The sequence below is a fragment of the Microcaecilia unicolor genome, chromosome 8, assembly GCF_901765095.1.
Source record: "Microcaecilia unicolor chromosome 8, aMicUni1.1, whole genome shotgun sequence".
NCBI lineage: Eukaryota > Metazoa > Chordata > Amphibia > Gymnophiona > Siphonopidae > Microcaecilia > Microcaecilia unicolor.
The window spans coordinates 191791368-191805999 of record NC_044038.1 but is presented as its reverse complement, the minus strand read 5'-3'; the positions used below and the strand labels follow the sequence as shown (position 1 = coordinate 191805999).

The following is a 14632-nucleotide window of genomic DNA, read 5'->3' as shown; positions in this document are numbered from 1 at the left end:
CAATTTTCTGTTGTATCCTCGCCGTTGTGAGGTTCAATTGACCTGGGTTCTTGTTTTGAGTGAGCCTGAGAGCTAGGGATACCCCAGTCGTGAGAACAAGCAGCCTGCTTGTCCTCGGAGAAAGTGAATGATACATACCAGTAGCAGGTGTTCTCCGAGGACAGCAGGCTGATTGTTCTCACCTACCCTCCCTCCTCCCCTTTGGAGTTGCGTTTTCATCTTTTTTGCTTGTCATTCAACTGGCGGGAACGGTCGCGCACGGGCGGGAAGACGGCCGCGCATGCGTGGTGGGCGTGCCCTGCGTGCGGACCGCCCGCGAAGCTTCTTCCGGTTGGTGGGGGCTGCCGCGGACGTCACCCAGTCGTGAGAACAATCAGCCTGCTGTCCTCGGAGAACACCTGCTACAGGTATGTATCATTCACTTTCTCCGAGGACAAGCAGGCTGCTTATTCTCACACATGGGTTGACGTCTGCGTCGGCCCGGGAATCGGCATTTCGCCATAGCAAAGAACAAAAAACTTTGCTAGAGTCTTCTGGCACGCATGTGTGGGCTGACTTTTTGCCCACCGGGTGAGCGCGTACCTCAGTTACTTTTTTTCTGCGATGAGGTACAGTAGGTCCTCCTGTGCTCCTCGTTCTGGCCCGGTAAAGAGTTCTTCTCGAGAGCGATTTTTCTTGTTTTTTTGTTTGTTTGTTTGCTTATTTTTTTTTCTAAAAAAAAAAAAAAAGAGCTTAGGACCCTTTTTTCTAAAATCCTCAGTCTTTTTTGTCCAATTTTTAAGTTTCCTTTCTTTTTTGGCGTGGCCGGCTTTCTCCTTATCTTTGTGCCCCTTTTTAGTGGCACAATTGAGTCTTTTGATTTCGCCGGAGCCGTTTTTCCTTCCATGTCATCGAGGACACCCAGCGCCTTCAAACATTGTACTCAGTGCAACCGGACCATCTCAGGTACAGATACCCATTCCTGGTGTATCCAGTGCCTTAGGCCCGACCACAGCCCAGTTGCTTGTGCTCTGTGTCTTCGTATGAACAAGCGGACTCAAGTAGCTCGAGAAGCCCTACACAAGAAACGTTTTGGGGCTTGGTCCGGTCCTTCGACGTCGGCATTGACATCAGTACCGAGGTTGGTGGCATCGACATCAAGGGAAGCATCAATTGTCAGGAGCAGAGGTGTAATGGCTGCTGAGAGACCAAGTCGCACTGGGAGTAGTGAGGTGTTGAGTGGGTCTCCACCTGTCTCGAGGCCTCCTGCTATATAGGCTCCCCAGGACAGACCATCGTCGGACATGACCCTAAGGAGACATGAGGATTACATGTCGTCCTTATCGGCACCAAGGAGCCTCGGTGAAGGGCATAGAGCAAAGGCAAAGAAGCACCGTCACCATCCTCCGACACATGGTGCCGGGAGCTCCGGGGCATCAAAGGACTCAGCACCCGAGAAGCGTTAGCGCCGAGATGATCGCTCCCCCTCCATACAGGTGCCGGTACTTGCACCTGAGCCTCAGCAGATTCTACCACCAGCTGATCTACCGACCCCGCAGCCTTCTCTGATGGTGGCTCTCGACGAGCGCATTCGGGCCCTGCTTCCAGAACTTCTGTTAGGACTGCTGCGCCAGTCTGCTTCGGTGTCGGGGGGTGCTTGCGCCTTCCATGCCTTCTGCAGCAGCAGCGTCTGGCCCTTCACCTGTGGTGAGGTCCCCGTCCTCAGCTGCCACCCAGGTTGACTCCCCTTCGATGTCAGTGGAGGAATCTTCGCCGCAGTCCTTGCGGGCATCGGCCTCTTGACATCGCCATCGAGGACATCAATCCTCGGTGTTGAGGCAGGCTCAGTCTCGGAGTTCCCTTAGGAGCGTTTGTGGGAGTCAGAAGAAGATCCCAGATACTTTTCCTCCGATGAGTCGTATGGGATTCCCTCTGAGCCTTCCTCTCCACCTGAAAGGAGACTGTCGCCTCCTGAGAATCTCTCTTTTACATCTTTTGTCCGGGAAATGGCTAGTTCTATTTCATTCCCTATGGAGGTGGAGGATGAGCCCAGGGCTGAGATGCTTGAAGTCCTGGATTATCCCTCTCCACCTAAGGAGGCTGTGGCGGCTCCTTTACATAAGGTACTCAAGGAAGTCCTTATGCGAAACTGGTCATTCCCTCAGTCTGGCCCCGTGATCCTGAAGAAAGCTGATTCCCAGTATCGGATCCACAGAGAACCTGGGTTGATGAGGTCTCAATTACCCCACAATTCCATGGTGGTGGACTCCACCCTCAAGAGAACCTAGTACTAGAGACTATGCCTCGGCGTCCCAAGGCAGAAAGCTAGGACCTTGGATTCTTTTGGGAGAAATAATTATCAAGCCGCTATGCTCGCTGCCTGTATCCAATCTTACCAGCTCTTCACGAGCATTCACTTGTGGAACTCGGTGAGGCAGCTGTCTACCTTGGTTGATGCCCTCCCTCAGGAGCAGGCCGAGCCTTTTCACCAGGTGGTCAGGCAGTAGAAGGCGTGTCGTAAATTCCTAGTCAGGGGCGCTTATGACTCTTTCGATGTGGCATCCAGAATCGCTGCTCAGGGTATAGTGATGTGCAGACTCTCACGGCTGCGTGTCTCTGACCTGGATAATTCGGTTCAGCAGCGGATGGTGGATGTACCTTGCTGGGGGGGATAATCATTTTAGAGAAAAGATAGAGGAGCTTGTTGACCAGATCAAGAAGCATAATGATGCTATGGATTCTCTCTCCTGCCGGGCACCTTCTACTACAACCTCCTCATCTAGGTGGTTTTTTGGTGGGAAATGGAGTGCTCCCTATTCCTATGCTAGGCGTAGGTACACTCCGGCTTCTCGACAGCCTAGTCAGGCTTGTCCCCAGCGCGCTCATTCTCGTCAACAGCATACGCCTAAGGCCCCTGCTGCTCCCTAGCAACAGCAAGGGATAGGAGGTAGTGTCCTATTGTTCATTAAAAACTGGTTAAAAGATAGAAAACAGAGAGTAAGGTTAAATGGTCAATATTCTCAATGGTAGTTAGTGGGGTTCCCCAGGGGTCTGTGCTGGGACCACTGCTTTTTAACATATTTATTAATGACCTAGAGATGGGGGTAACTAGTGAGGTAATTAAATTTGCTGACGACACAAAGTTATTCAAAGTAGTTAAATCGCAAGAGGATTGTGAAAAATTATAAGAGGATCTTACAAGACTGAGAGACTGGGCAGATATCTAAGTGGCAGATGATGTTTAATGTGAGCAAGTGCAAAGTGATGCATGTTGGAAAGAGGAACCTGAATTATAGCTACATCACGCAAGGTTCCACGTTAGGAGTCACCGACCAAGAAAGGGATCTAGGTATCGTCGTTGATGATACGTTGAAACCTTCTGCTCAGTTTGCTGCTGCGGCTAAGAAAGCAAATAGAATGTTAGGTATTGTTAGGAAAGGAATGGAAAACAAAAATGAGGTCGTTATAATGCCTTTGTATCGCTCCATGGTGCGACCACACCTTGAATATTGTGTTCAATTCTGGTTGCCGCATCTCAAAAAAGATATAGTGGAATTAGAAAAGGTGCAGAGAAGGGCGATGAAAATGATAAAGGGTGTGGGACGACTTCCCTATGAGGAAAGGCTAAAGCGGCTAGGGCTCTTTAGTTTGGAGAAAAGGCAGCTGAGGGGAGATATGATAGAGGTGTATAAAATAATGAGTGGAGTGGAACGGGTAGACGTGAAGCGTTTAGTATTTCCAAAAATACTAGGGCTACTAGTAGTAAATTTAAAACAAATCGGAGAAACTCTTTCTTCGCTCAACTTGTAATTAAACTCTGGAATTCATTGTCAGAGAATGTGGTAAAGGCGGTTAGCTTAGTGAGTTTAAAAAAAGGTTTGGACGGCTTCCTAAAGATAAAGTCCATAGACCATTATTAAATGGACTTGGGGAAAATACATTATTTCTGGGATAAGCAGCATTGAATGTTTTGTACTTTTTTGGGATCTTGACAGGTATTTGTGACCTGGATTGGCCACTGCTGGAAACAGGATGCTGGGCTTGATGGCCCTTTGGTCTGTCCTAGTATGGCAATACTTATGTACTAAGGGACGAGCTTTTGACTGGCTCCAGAAGCATAGCCGCAGTAAAAGTGTCCATACCAGACGGCTTGCCAGAGGGAGGGAGGTTAATGTTTTTTCACCAAAGGTGGCCTCTCGTAACCTCCGACCGGTGGGTTCTTCAAATAGTCCTGTTAGGATACACCTTCAGTCTGGAACCCAAGGGGAAGAAGGGCCGGGATTCTATTCCAGGTACTTCCTTGTGCAAATGAAAATGGAGGGGGGGGGGGGGGGGGATGCGTCCCATCCTAGACCTAAGGGCCCTGAACAAATTCCTAGTCCGAGAAAAGTTCAGGATGGTTTCCCTGGGCATCCATCTTCCTATGATTCAGGAGAACAATTGACTATGCTCTCTGGATTTAAAGGATTCTTACATACACGTGTCTCAATACTCCCAGCTCACAGGAAGTATCTTCAATTGTGGCTGGGAACACAGCACTTTCAGTACCATGTACTGCCCTTTGGCCTGGCGTCTGCACCCAGAGTGTTTACAAAGTGTCTAGCAGTAGTCGCAGCATCGCTACGCAGAGTGGGAGTGCATGTATTTTCTTATCTCGACGATTGGCTGGTAAAGAGCACCTCAGAGGACAGTGCTCTGGAGTCCATACGAATGACTTGTCAGGTGCTAGAGCTACTGGGGTTCGTAATAAATTGCTCCATCTCACTTCTGTTCAGAAATTGGAGTTCATTGGAGCACTACTGGACACGAAGACAGCTCGGGCTTATCTCCCCGAGACAAGGGCAGACAACCTCCTGTCCCTAGTGTCCACAGTTTGAGCATCACAGATCGGCAGATGTTGAGACTCTTGGGGCACATGGCCTCCACAGTTCATGTAACACCCATGGTGCACTTGTACATGTGAGATCAGCTCGATGGACCCTAGCTTCCCAGTGGTGTCAAGCTGCAGGAAATCTGGACGATGTGATCCAACTGTCCACCGATTTTCGAAATTCTCTTCCATGGTGGACAATCCGGTCCAATTTGACCATGGGACGACCTTTCCAAATTCCTCAGCAATAAAAAGTGCTGACGACGGATGCATCCCTCCCAGGATGGGGAGCTCATGTAGATGGGCTTCACACTCAAGGAGCCTGGTCCTTCCAGGAAACAGATCAACCTCTTGGAATTATGAGCGATCTGGAATGCTCTGAAGGCTTTCAGAGATCGGCTGTCCAACCAAATCATCTTGATTCAAACAGACAATCAGTTTGCAATGTACTACACCAACAAGCAGTGGGGTACCGGATCTCGCCCTCTGTGTCTGGAAGCCGTCCAGATGTTGCTTTGGGCACGCCGTCAGGGCATGTATCTCCAAGCCACTTCCCTGGCAGGTGTAAACAACAGTCTGGCCGACAGGCTGAGCAGAGTAATGCAACCTCACGAGTGGTCACTGAATAAGGGCGTAGTCCGCAAAATCTGAGCATTGGGCACCCCCTTGGTGGATCTTTTTGCCACTCAAATCGATCACAAAGTCCCTCAGTTCTGTTCCAGGCTTCAGGCCCACGACAGACTAGCGTCAGATGCCTTTCTCCTTCATTGGGGAACAGGCCTTCTGTATGCGTATCCTCCCATACCTCTAGTAGGGAAGATTTTACTGAAACTCAAGCAAGACCGCGGAACCGTGATCCTGATTGCACCCTTCCGGCTGCATCAGATTTGGTTCCCTCTTCTTCTGGAGTTGTCCTCCGAGGAACCTTGGAGATTGGAGTGTTTTCCAACCCTCAAAACGAGGGGTCACTTCTACATCCCAACCTCCAGTGTCTGACTCTCACGGCCTGGATGTTGAGACCTTAGAATTCGCCTTCTTGGGTCTTTCAGAGGGTGTCTCCCAAGTCTTGCATGCTTCCAGAAAAGATTCCATGAAGAGGTGTTATTCTTTCAAATGAGGAGGTTTGCCGTCTGGTGTGACAGCAAGGCCCTAGATCCTCTCTCTTGTCCTACACAGACCCTGCTTGAATACCTTCTATACTTGTCAGAGTCTGGTCTCAAGACCAACTCCATAAGGGTTCACCTCAGCGCAATTAGTGCTTATCATCGGTGTGTAGAGGGTAAGCCTATCTCTGAACAGTCTTTAGTTCACTTCATGAGAGGTTTGCTTTTGTCAAAGCTCCCTGTCAAACCTCCACCAGTGTCATGGGATCGCAACGTTGTTCTCACCCATCTGATGAAAGCTCCTTTTGAGCCACTGAATTCCTGCCATCTGAAGTACTTGACCTGGAAGGTCATTTTCTTGGTGGCTGTTACTTCAGCTCGTAGGGTCAGTGAGCTTTAGGCCTTAGTAGTGGATGCACCTTATACTAAGTTTCATCACAACAGAGTAGTCTTCTGCACGCACCCTAAGTTCCTACCAAAGGTAGTCGGAGTTCCATCTGAACCAGTCAGTCGTTTTGCCAACAGTGTTTCCCCAACCTCATGCCCACCCTGGTGAAAGCAGCTTGCACACCTTGGACTGCAAGCGAGCATTGGCCTTTTACGGACAAAGCCCTTCAGACAGTCCAGCCAGTTGATTGTTACTTTCGATCCCAACAAGAGGGGAGTCGCCGTCGGAAAACGTACAATCTCCAATTGGCTAGCAGATTGCATTTCCTTCAATTATGCCCCAGCTGGGCAGACTCTGGAGAGCCATATCACAGCTCTTAATGTTAGAGCCGTGGCTGCGTCGGTGGCTCATTTAAAATCAGCTTCCATTGAAGAGATTTGCAAAGCTGCAACGTGATCTTCAGTCCACACATTCACATCTCACTACTGCCTTGAGCAGGATACCCGATGCGACATTCGGTTTGGGCAGTCAGTGCTGCAGAATCTGTTTGGGGTTTAGAATCCAACTCCACCCCCCCTTGGCCTGTTTTTATTCTGTTCCAGGCTGCACTCTCAGCTAGCTATATATAGTTTCAGGTTAACCTATGTTGTCCTTGCCGTTGTGAGGTCCAGTTGATTAATGTTTATTGTTTTGAGTGAGCCTGGATGCTAGGGATACCCCATGTGTGAAAATAAGCAGCCTGCTTGTCCTCAGAGAAAGCGAAGATACTTACCTGTAGCAGGAATTCTCCGAGGACAGCAGGCTGATTATTCTCACAATCCCTCCCACCTCCCCTTTGGAGTTGTTTTTTGTTATGCTTTTTGATTTAACTGAGGTATGCGCTTTTGCGGTGGGTGGGAAGTCAGTCTGCGCATGCGCGGTGCGTGCTGCACGCACGCCAGAAGACTCTATCAAAGTTTTTTGTTGTTTGCTATGCAAAATGCCGATTCCCAGGCCGACGCAGACGTCGTCCCACGTGTGAGAATCAGCCTGCTGTCCTCGGAGAATACCTGCTACAGGTAAGTATCTTCGCTTTATCAGAGGAGCCAGTGAGGGGGACAGGAGTCTCTGGAGATCTGATTCTTGAGAACCTGTTGGAGCATGTGAAATCCTTCTCGATCTTCTAATGTTATTTCCTTGAGTCTTACCAGACCAATCCAGAGGCTCGCCTGATTTCAGTGTAGTAGGGACAGCTGAAAATGGCAAATGAGGTTTACAAAGTTACCGTGTTTTGATGATATGATGGATTCTTTGTAGTAACCCCCTTTTAGGTATAATTTTCTGGTGGAGAACATGGAATCCTCGCCTGGCTATTGGTTGAAATTGGGAGGATCCATTTTTCATGGTGCCCTATATATGGCAGGATTCTCCATCTGCTCAAAAAGGAACATAGCCCATATATCTGGACTTATCTGGTAGGACTCAAGGAAAAACAGTTATTAGGCATGGCTAAATTTTACCTTAAGCCTCTAACTGCAGCTTTTGAGAAATTCAAAGACATCTAGAAGGAGGAATAAGAGTGGGATAGAGAGATTCTTGTTGGATATATCTGAATGGATGCATACAGGGATAAAGCAGGCATTGATATGAGTGCTGTCAGTATGAAGGGATTCATAAGGTAAGTGTGTGAGTACAGGGATACAGCAGGTAGGTGCTGAGAGAATGTTGTTTGTATGTAGATATTCAGAAGGTGAGCACAGGAATATGGTAGCTAGGTGCTGAGAGAGTACTGTTTAGTATGTAGGATGCAAAAGGTGAGTGCAAGGGTACAGCAGGTAGGTACTGAGAGTGCTGTTAGTATGTAGGATGCAGAAGGTGAGTGATGTGAGTGCTGGGAAGATAGGTGCTGAGAGACTTCTGTTAGTATATAGGGATTCAGATGGTGATTGCAGGGATTTGGTAGGTAGGTGCTGAGAAAGTGCTGTTCGGGATTCAGAAGATGAATGCAGGGATACGGCTGGTAGGTGCTGAGAGAGTGCTGTTAGTATATAGGTGAGTGTTGTGAGTGCAGGGATACAGCAGGTTGGTCCTGAGAGAGTGCTGTTAGTATATAGGATTCAGAAGATGAGTGCTGTGAATCTGTAGAGATACAACAGGTAGGTGCTGAGAGAGTGCTGTCAGTATGTAGGACTCAGAAGGTGAATGCTGCTGGTTCTGGGGCATGGTAGGTAGTTGGTGATATTACACACTGATCCCTGAGTTATTTCCATTAGCAGTGTATTTGTGCTTTGTAGGTTCTGATAAATTCAACAAAAGTGGCCCTCAAAGAAATGGAGAGTCACTGTGCGAGCCTCCTTGAGAAGAACCACAGCCTGGTGCAAAGTATCAAGCAGATGGACCTTAGCTCTTTGATGTATGCCAGAGACGTGCTGGAACAGTACAACGTGACTGAGGTAGCTAAGGAGGAAGCTTTCTAGGACTTAGGGTTCATGAGTATTTCCTCCTGATTCCCACTTTTGTGCTGTTCATATGAATAGGAAAAGTAAGAATTGATCTTGTAGGACAGTTCATATCTTTCCACCTTCTTCACCCAACCTCTGTACCATACATGCGCCCCCCCCCCCCCATACTGCACCTACATTAAGCATACAGAGCTAAGAAATCTTCTGTTGCCTACCTTTCCCTTTCATGATTCCTCCCTTGGCTCCCTCTTCCTTTAAGGGGTAACTAATGAAAGTTAGGTACTTAGGTACAGTCTTGGTGGCTACTTGATGTTTTTCTTGAGATTTAAAAAATAAATACAAAGCAGCAACTTACAGGTGGAAGGATTTGATGCTGAAGATGGTTATGATATCCTTGGCTCAAAGGATCTCAGAGTTGCAGGCCTTGTGCAGAGAACCATTCTTGGTGATTTCCAGGGAAAAGGTCACCTTGCGGACAGTTCCTTCCTTTGTGCTTAAGGTGGTGTTGGCTTTTCATGGGGTTTACACCAATAACCAAAGCAGAAGTACACCAATATTTTTGCTTTTCTGCCAGAAAAAAAAAAATACTCTCTGCAGAGATCTGTGAATGCTCTGTCTGCATGTAATTTATGAATATAACAAGAGCCATAGTGAATCATAGTGTCTCTGACAGTGGCCAGTCCAGGTAACAAGCTACCTGGCGGATCACCAAAAGTAGTTTCTCTTAGCTCATTTCTAGGGATGAGCAATGGGTCTCTTAGGTCTACCTGGCTAATGATTTATTATGGGCTTTTTCTCCAGGAACTTGTAGAAACATCTTATGAATCCTGTTTTGTTAGCCATCTTGATTCCACAGCTCATTTACACACTGTATGAAGAAATACTTCCTGCAGTTTGTTTTCATTCTGCGGGTCATTTAGTTTTATGTCTCCTCTTGTTTTTGTGTTAGAGGATGGTGTTTAACCTTTCAATCTAACTCAAGCCTCAACAAATTTTTTTAGGATCTAGGAGCCAGACTTGGAATGACTGGAGTTATTTATATACTTTATAAATCACACATTCATATGTGCTCATTGTGATGTACAGCAAGCTATCTATTACAGTAGCAGGGAAAGAGTGGATACAAGGATACTGCTCTTCTACATTGCCCACCCACCTGCAGCATATCTGGTGATGGAGAGAGGTTTTAGGCTGGGTTGCTGAGGCAATGGGAGAAAGGCTAAAGCTGCAGCTGCTAGGTGTGGACAGGTGTTGGCACCCACCAACCTACCCCTAGAAGCTGCAGCCTTAGCCTCTCTTCTTTGCCCACCTGCCCCCAGCAGCTGCAGGTTTTAACCCCTCCCCATTTCTCATGCTCCCGCTCCCAGTAGCTGCAGCCTAAAGCCTCATCATCTACCCATCCGCCCCATCAACAGCCATGGTGTCATATCTCTGCCTCCAGCAGTGGCCTTTCCGAATCTCTCCTCTCTTCCCCCAGTTTTGTTGCCTCTTGTCCCTCAGCTGCCATGTTACAGTGCCATTCAAGTTATTTCATTATCCAGAAATCCTTTCTGAATCTCTTCCTCCCCCACCCCAATCCAGAGTAGCCTCTCTCAACTCTTCTTTCCCTTCCCTGTCTGTCTAAAAAAATGAAACAAACTTTAAGATTTGAAACTGATCCTACCAACAGGGTTGCTGGGGAATATCCTCCTCAGGAACAATTCTCCTTATAGTCTGCTTTTGCTCTATGTGGGCTGCCTTTCCAGAAAGGACAGTCTGTCTGTCAAGTCTCTCGAGACTTGTATAGCTGTTTCTTAAGAGTTATTTAGTTATAAGTCTCAATATCTTGAAGTATAAACCCCTAGCACATCAACACACCTAAATCTCTTGTTCTTTTCTGAAGTTCCTTTATTGAATAACATAGATGATTACTCACAGTTAGATGTTCATAAGCACAAAGGAACCCTGTAGTTTCATGAGCTGTATCAGTGGAGAAAAGGTAGAAGCTTAAGTAGGATCAGCTCATTGCAGACATAAGAAAAGTAGTTCCACAGATAGAGGCAGCTCGGAGTTAGGTGTTTGGGAGTGCAGTACCCTCTTCTAGGAAGGTATTTTCGGGGTGAAAAGACTAGTGCTTTTCCAGAGCTACAACAGGATCATTGCTTTGTCCTGGAGCAAAATGGATCCTGTCCTCCTCATAGACAGGGGGGGGGGGGGCGGAGCTAGAAGCTCATACAGACTCAGAGAAGAAAGAGTAGAAAGGCCAATAGGGACAAAGCCTGCCCTCGAGTGGCAAGGGCGGCTCTAGGGGGCAGCCCCTGATTGGAGGAAAAGGTCATACCTGGCTGACCTCTCGGGACAGAGATAGTAAGAATGGCCAGGAAGTGCTGGCACATAAACAAAGAAGCCAAGCTTGGCTGAGACAGAGGAGTGATCTAAGCAGCATCACAACCAGTAGTAACGGATCTTATACAGACAAGCAAGTGGGGTTGCGTTGTCTGTGAACTACATTACACACAATGCATTGCTCACACACATATCCTAGCAGTGAAGACATTAACACATTTCAGGGTCACATTATAACTAGTGCCAGGCTGTCAGGGGACAGAACACAGTCCTTCCCTCTAATTCGTACTCTTTCTTGTTCCCCAGCAATGTCACCTCATCTCCACCAGTTCTTCTGTAACTGCTCCTGGCACACACACATCCTTTATGGCTCTTTTTGCCTCCCCCAGCACCCCCCCCCCCTTTGAGCTTTCTCTCAAACTTCCTTTATGCTCTAACACACACAGCGCTCTGTGTCATCACTCCCAAACTCTCCCCATAGCATGTATCCATATAGCTTTTCTTGGTGAGCTCTAGCTCTCTCCCAATAACCATCCTCATATCTGAATCCCTTCACACGTCTGTCAAGATTTCTCTCTCCTCCACCTGCACATGTCTCCCCACTTCCTTCACCTGAGCTCAGCCAGTTGGCTCTGTGCTGCACCTCAGGGGTGAGCCACAATGCACAGACACAGACTTTACCAAGCCTGCTCGTGGTCTTGCAGCTCCTTCTTGCTTTCTCTTAGCAGCGGCAGCGTTCTCAAACTAACCTCCTTGGCGATTCAGCCTCCTTGATTGCCTGCACATGATTGGGCAGGAAACCTTCACTTCTACATCCTGCCCTCCTCTGATCCCACTTCCTATTTTGGACCTGGGCCAGTGCCAAAGAACACACCAGAAAGTTGGCTTCGAGGTTAGATGCAGACAGGAATCGCTGCCATTTCTAAGGGAGGAAGGGAGCTTCAGGACCATGAGAGCCTCATCAGCTGAGCCCAATTTACTTCCCACAGACTGGGAAGACTGAAAAGAGGGAGGCAGAATTGTTGGACAGGGTGAGGGAAAGGGAGGGAGAGATGTGGCATAAGGGTGGGGGATGAGAGAATGAGAAATTGACAAGGGGGGGTCAGGTGGGAGAGATGCTGCATGGGAAGGGGGGGCAAGTCAAGAGTGAGAGAGAAATGGACAGGGGTGGTCGGGTGGGAGAGATGCTGCACGGGGGAGGGAGCAAGAGGGGGAGAAATGATGCACATGGTCGTGTCTTGGGAAGGTGGGAGAGATGCTGCAAGTGGGAGTGGAGAGGGAGAAATGTTGGCAGTGGAATGGAGATGAGGAGAGATGCTGCATGGGAAGGGGGGGGGGAGAAAGAGTGGCATGTTGGACCTAGGGTGGGAGGAAAAGGAGCGAGAAAGAAATGGTGGACAATGAGAGAGCTGGAGGAGGGGAAGAGATGAACATGGGGGGAGAGGAGAAAGAGGGAGATGTTAGATCCAGGGGCAAAAGGGATTGAGGGAGAGATCCAGGTCAATTGGAGGGAGAGCTGTAGGTCAGTAGGAGGAAGAGAGGGGGAGAAATGCTGGACATGGTAGAGCAGGGCAGGAGGGAAGGGACAGAAAGATGCTGAGGGGTGGAGTAGAAGGGACAGGAAGATAGGTTATGATGGTAGGGAGCAGATGAACTATAAGGATGGAGGGAGGAATAGGTTGGGAATGGTGGGACAGGTGGGGAGAGGGAATGAATGAGTAGGATAGTAATTACATGGTTTAGAAACATGGCAGTGGAGGGTAGATTACAGATGAAAGGGAATAGAAAGTTGGGGAAGGAGCGAGATGGGGAATGGTAAAGCTAGTGGGTGAGAGGAGGAGATGGAAATTTGATAGCTGAAAATTAAAAAGAAGGGTGAGAAAGAGGGTGAAATTTGAGAGGCAGAAAGAAAAAGAGGAAGGAGCCAAAAGGGAAAGATCAATATGTCAGACAGGTGTAGTGAGGGAATGAAATAAGACAGGAGAGAGGGGGAAAAGATAAATGGACATCAGCCGCTTGAAGAAGAATTTAGCAGAGGACCGAGAGGAAACCAGAAAAGAGAAGCTTGAACCAACATGACGGAAGAATAAAATGTTCGGACAACAAAGGTAGAAAAAAAAACATTTTATTTTTAATTTATTAAATGAAATATATTGTTTTGGAAAATGTGCATAGCAATGTTCTTTGTATTGTGTTCACTAGAAAAGGAAATGCATTTCCCCTTTTTCTTCAGTGTTGCAGTTCATGCTGAGTCTTGGGAGTTCCCAGTTCAATTTTTGTCTATATATTTTTATTTCTAATTTTTGATCCCTTGTTCTGTATTTGGTGAGGGTCTGTTGGTGTGATTCTACTTGCAGATGGGGGATTGGAAGGGAGATGTGGAGGGGATCCAGGGGCCCCTTACTTTTATTTCCTGACCTGGGCCCCAGCATGTCTAATACCAGCCCTTACCCTTGGTGTAGCTGGTGAGGATCCCCAAGCATTGCCAGCTGAGGACTTCTTCCAAAGGCACCTAGAACTCCCTTCTACCAAACTAAGCATTTGTGGGGTGTTGATGTCGGTGGCTTAGGGACGTTGCTGCCTGACAAATTTGATAAAAGGGAGTTCTGGCCACCTTTGGGGAAAAGGGAGTTCTGGCCACCTTTGGAGAAAATCTTCAGCTGACAAATATTGGGGATCCTTATTAGCTAAAGTATTTATAGTCCATTTTTGCTATTCCCATGGGGTTATATTCCTAGAAAACCCCGTGAATACCGAAAATGCAAATACGGAATCATTGATTCTGTAGGAAAAGGGGGTTAGGTTCCTGTGTAACCCTATTCACTGTAAAGTTTTGCTACCTAACACCATAAACTTATAATTTTGTGTACCCTTCTAAGAACAGGAGTAGTTTAGTGGTTAGTGCAGCAGACTTTGATCCTGTGGAACTGGGTTTGATTCCCACTGTAGCTTCTTGTGGCTCTGGGTAAGTCACTTAACCCTCCATTGCCCCAGGTACAAATAAGTACCTGTATTATACTGTGTAAACCACTTTGAATGTAATTGCAAAAACCACAGAAAGGCTGTATATCGTCCCATTTCCCTTTCATATTATATTGTGCATTTATAAAGGTATTTTATACACTTTCTTTTGTAAATGTACTGTATATACAGTCTTTTGCTGTAACAATACTCATGCACAGCTCTATGAATATTTTCTTCCTCATGGGAGAATATTTTCTCCGAGGACAAGCAGGCTGCTTGTTCTCACGACTGGGTTGACGTCCACGGCAGCCCCCACCAATTGGAACAAAACTTTGCGGGCGGTCCCGCACGCAGGGCACACCCACCGCGCATGCGCGGCCGTCTTCCTGCCCGTGCATGACCGTTCCTGCTCAGTTTTTTCTATTGCGCGCTAGAGAGAGACGTGTTGCCGTCTCTCTCTCTGTCAGCCCCGGAAACCGGATCTACTACGTTCACGTTCACGTATTTCTTTTCTTTTTCAATTGTGTTAAAAAAAAAAAAAAAAGAGTCCCCTCGTCGTTTT

General features: G+C 47.5%; 1 protein-coding gene across 3 annotated transcripts in view; it reads left to right on the top strand.

Annotated features, from left to right (window-relative positions):
- Window positions 1–14632, top strand: part of C8H20orf96 (chromosome 8 C20orf96 homolog) — a 292892-nt gene that overhangs the window by 41978 nt on the left and 236282 nt on the right. For 2 of the 3 annotated variants that reach the window (XM_030212697.1, XM_030212698.1), the window contains one exon: window positions 8614–8772. The exons of the other annotated variant lie outside the window; for it this stretch is intronic. In XM_030212697.1, coding sequence (XP_030068557.1) covers window positions 8614–8772 — 159 coding nt within the window. The remainder of the gene's footprint in view (window positions 1–8613; window positions 8773–14632) is intronic. 3 annotated transcript variants of the gene reach the window in all.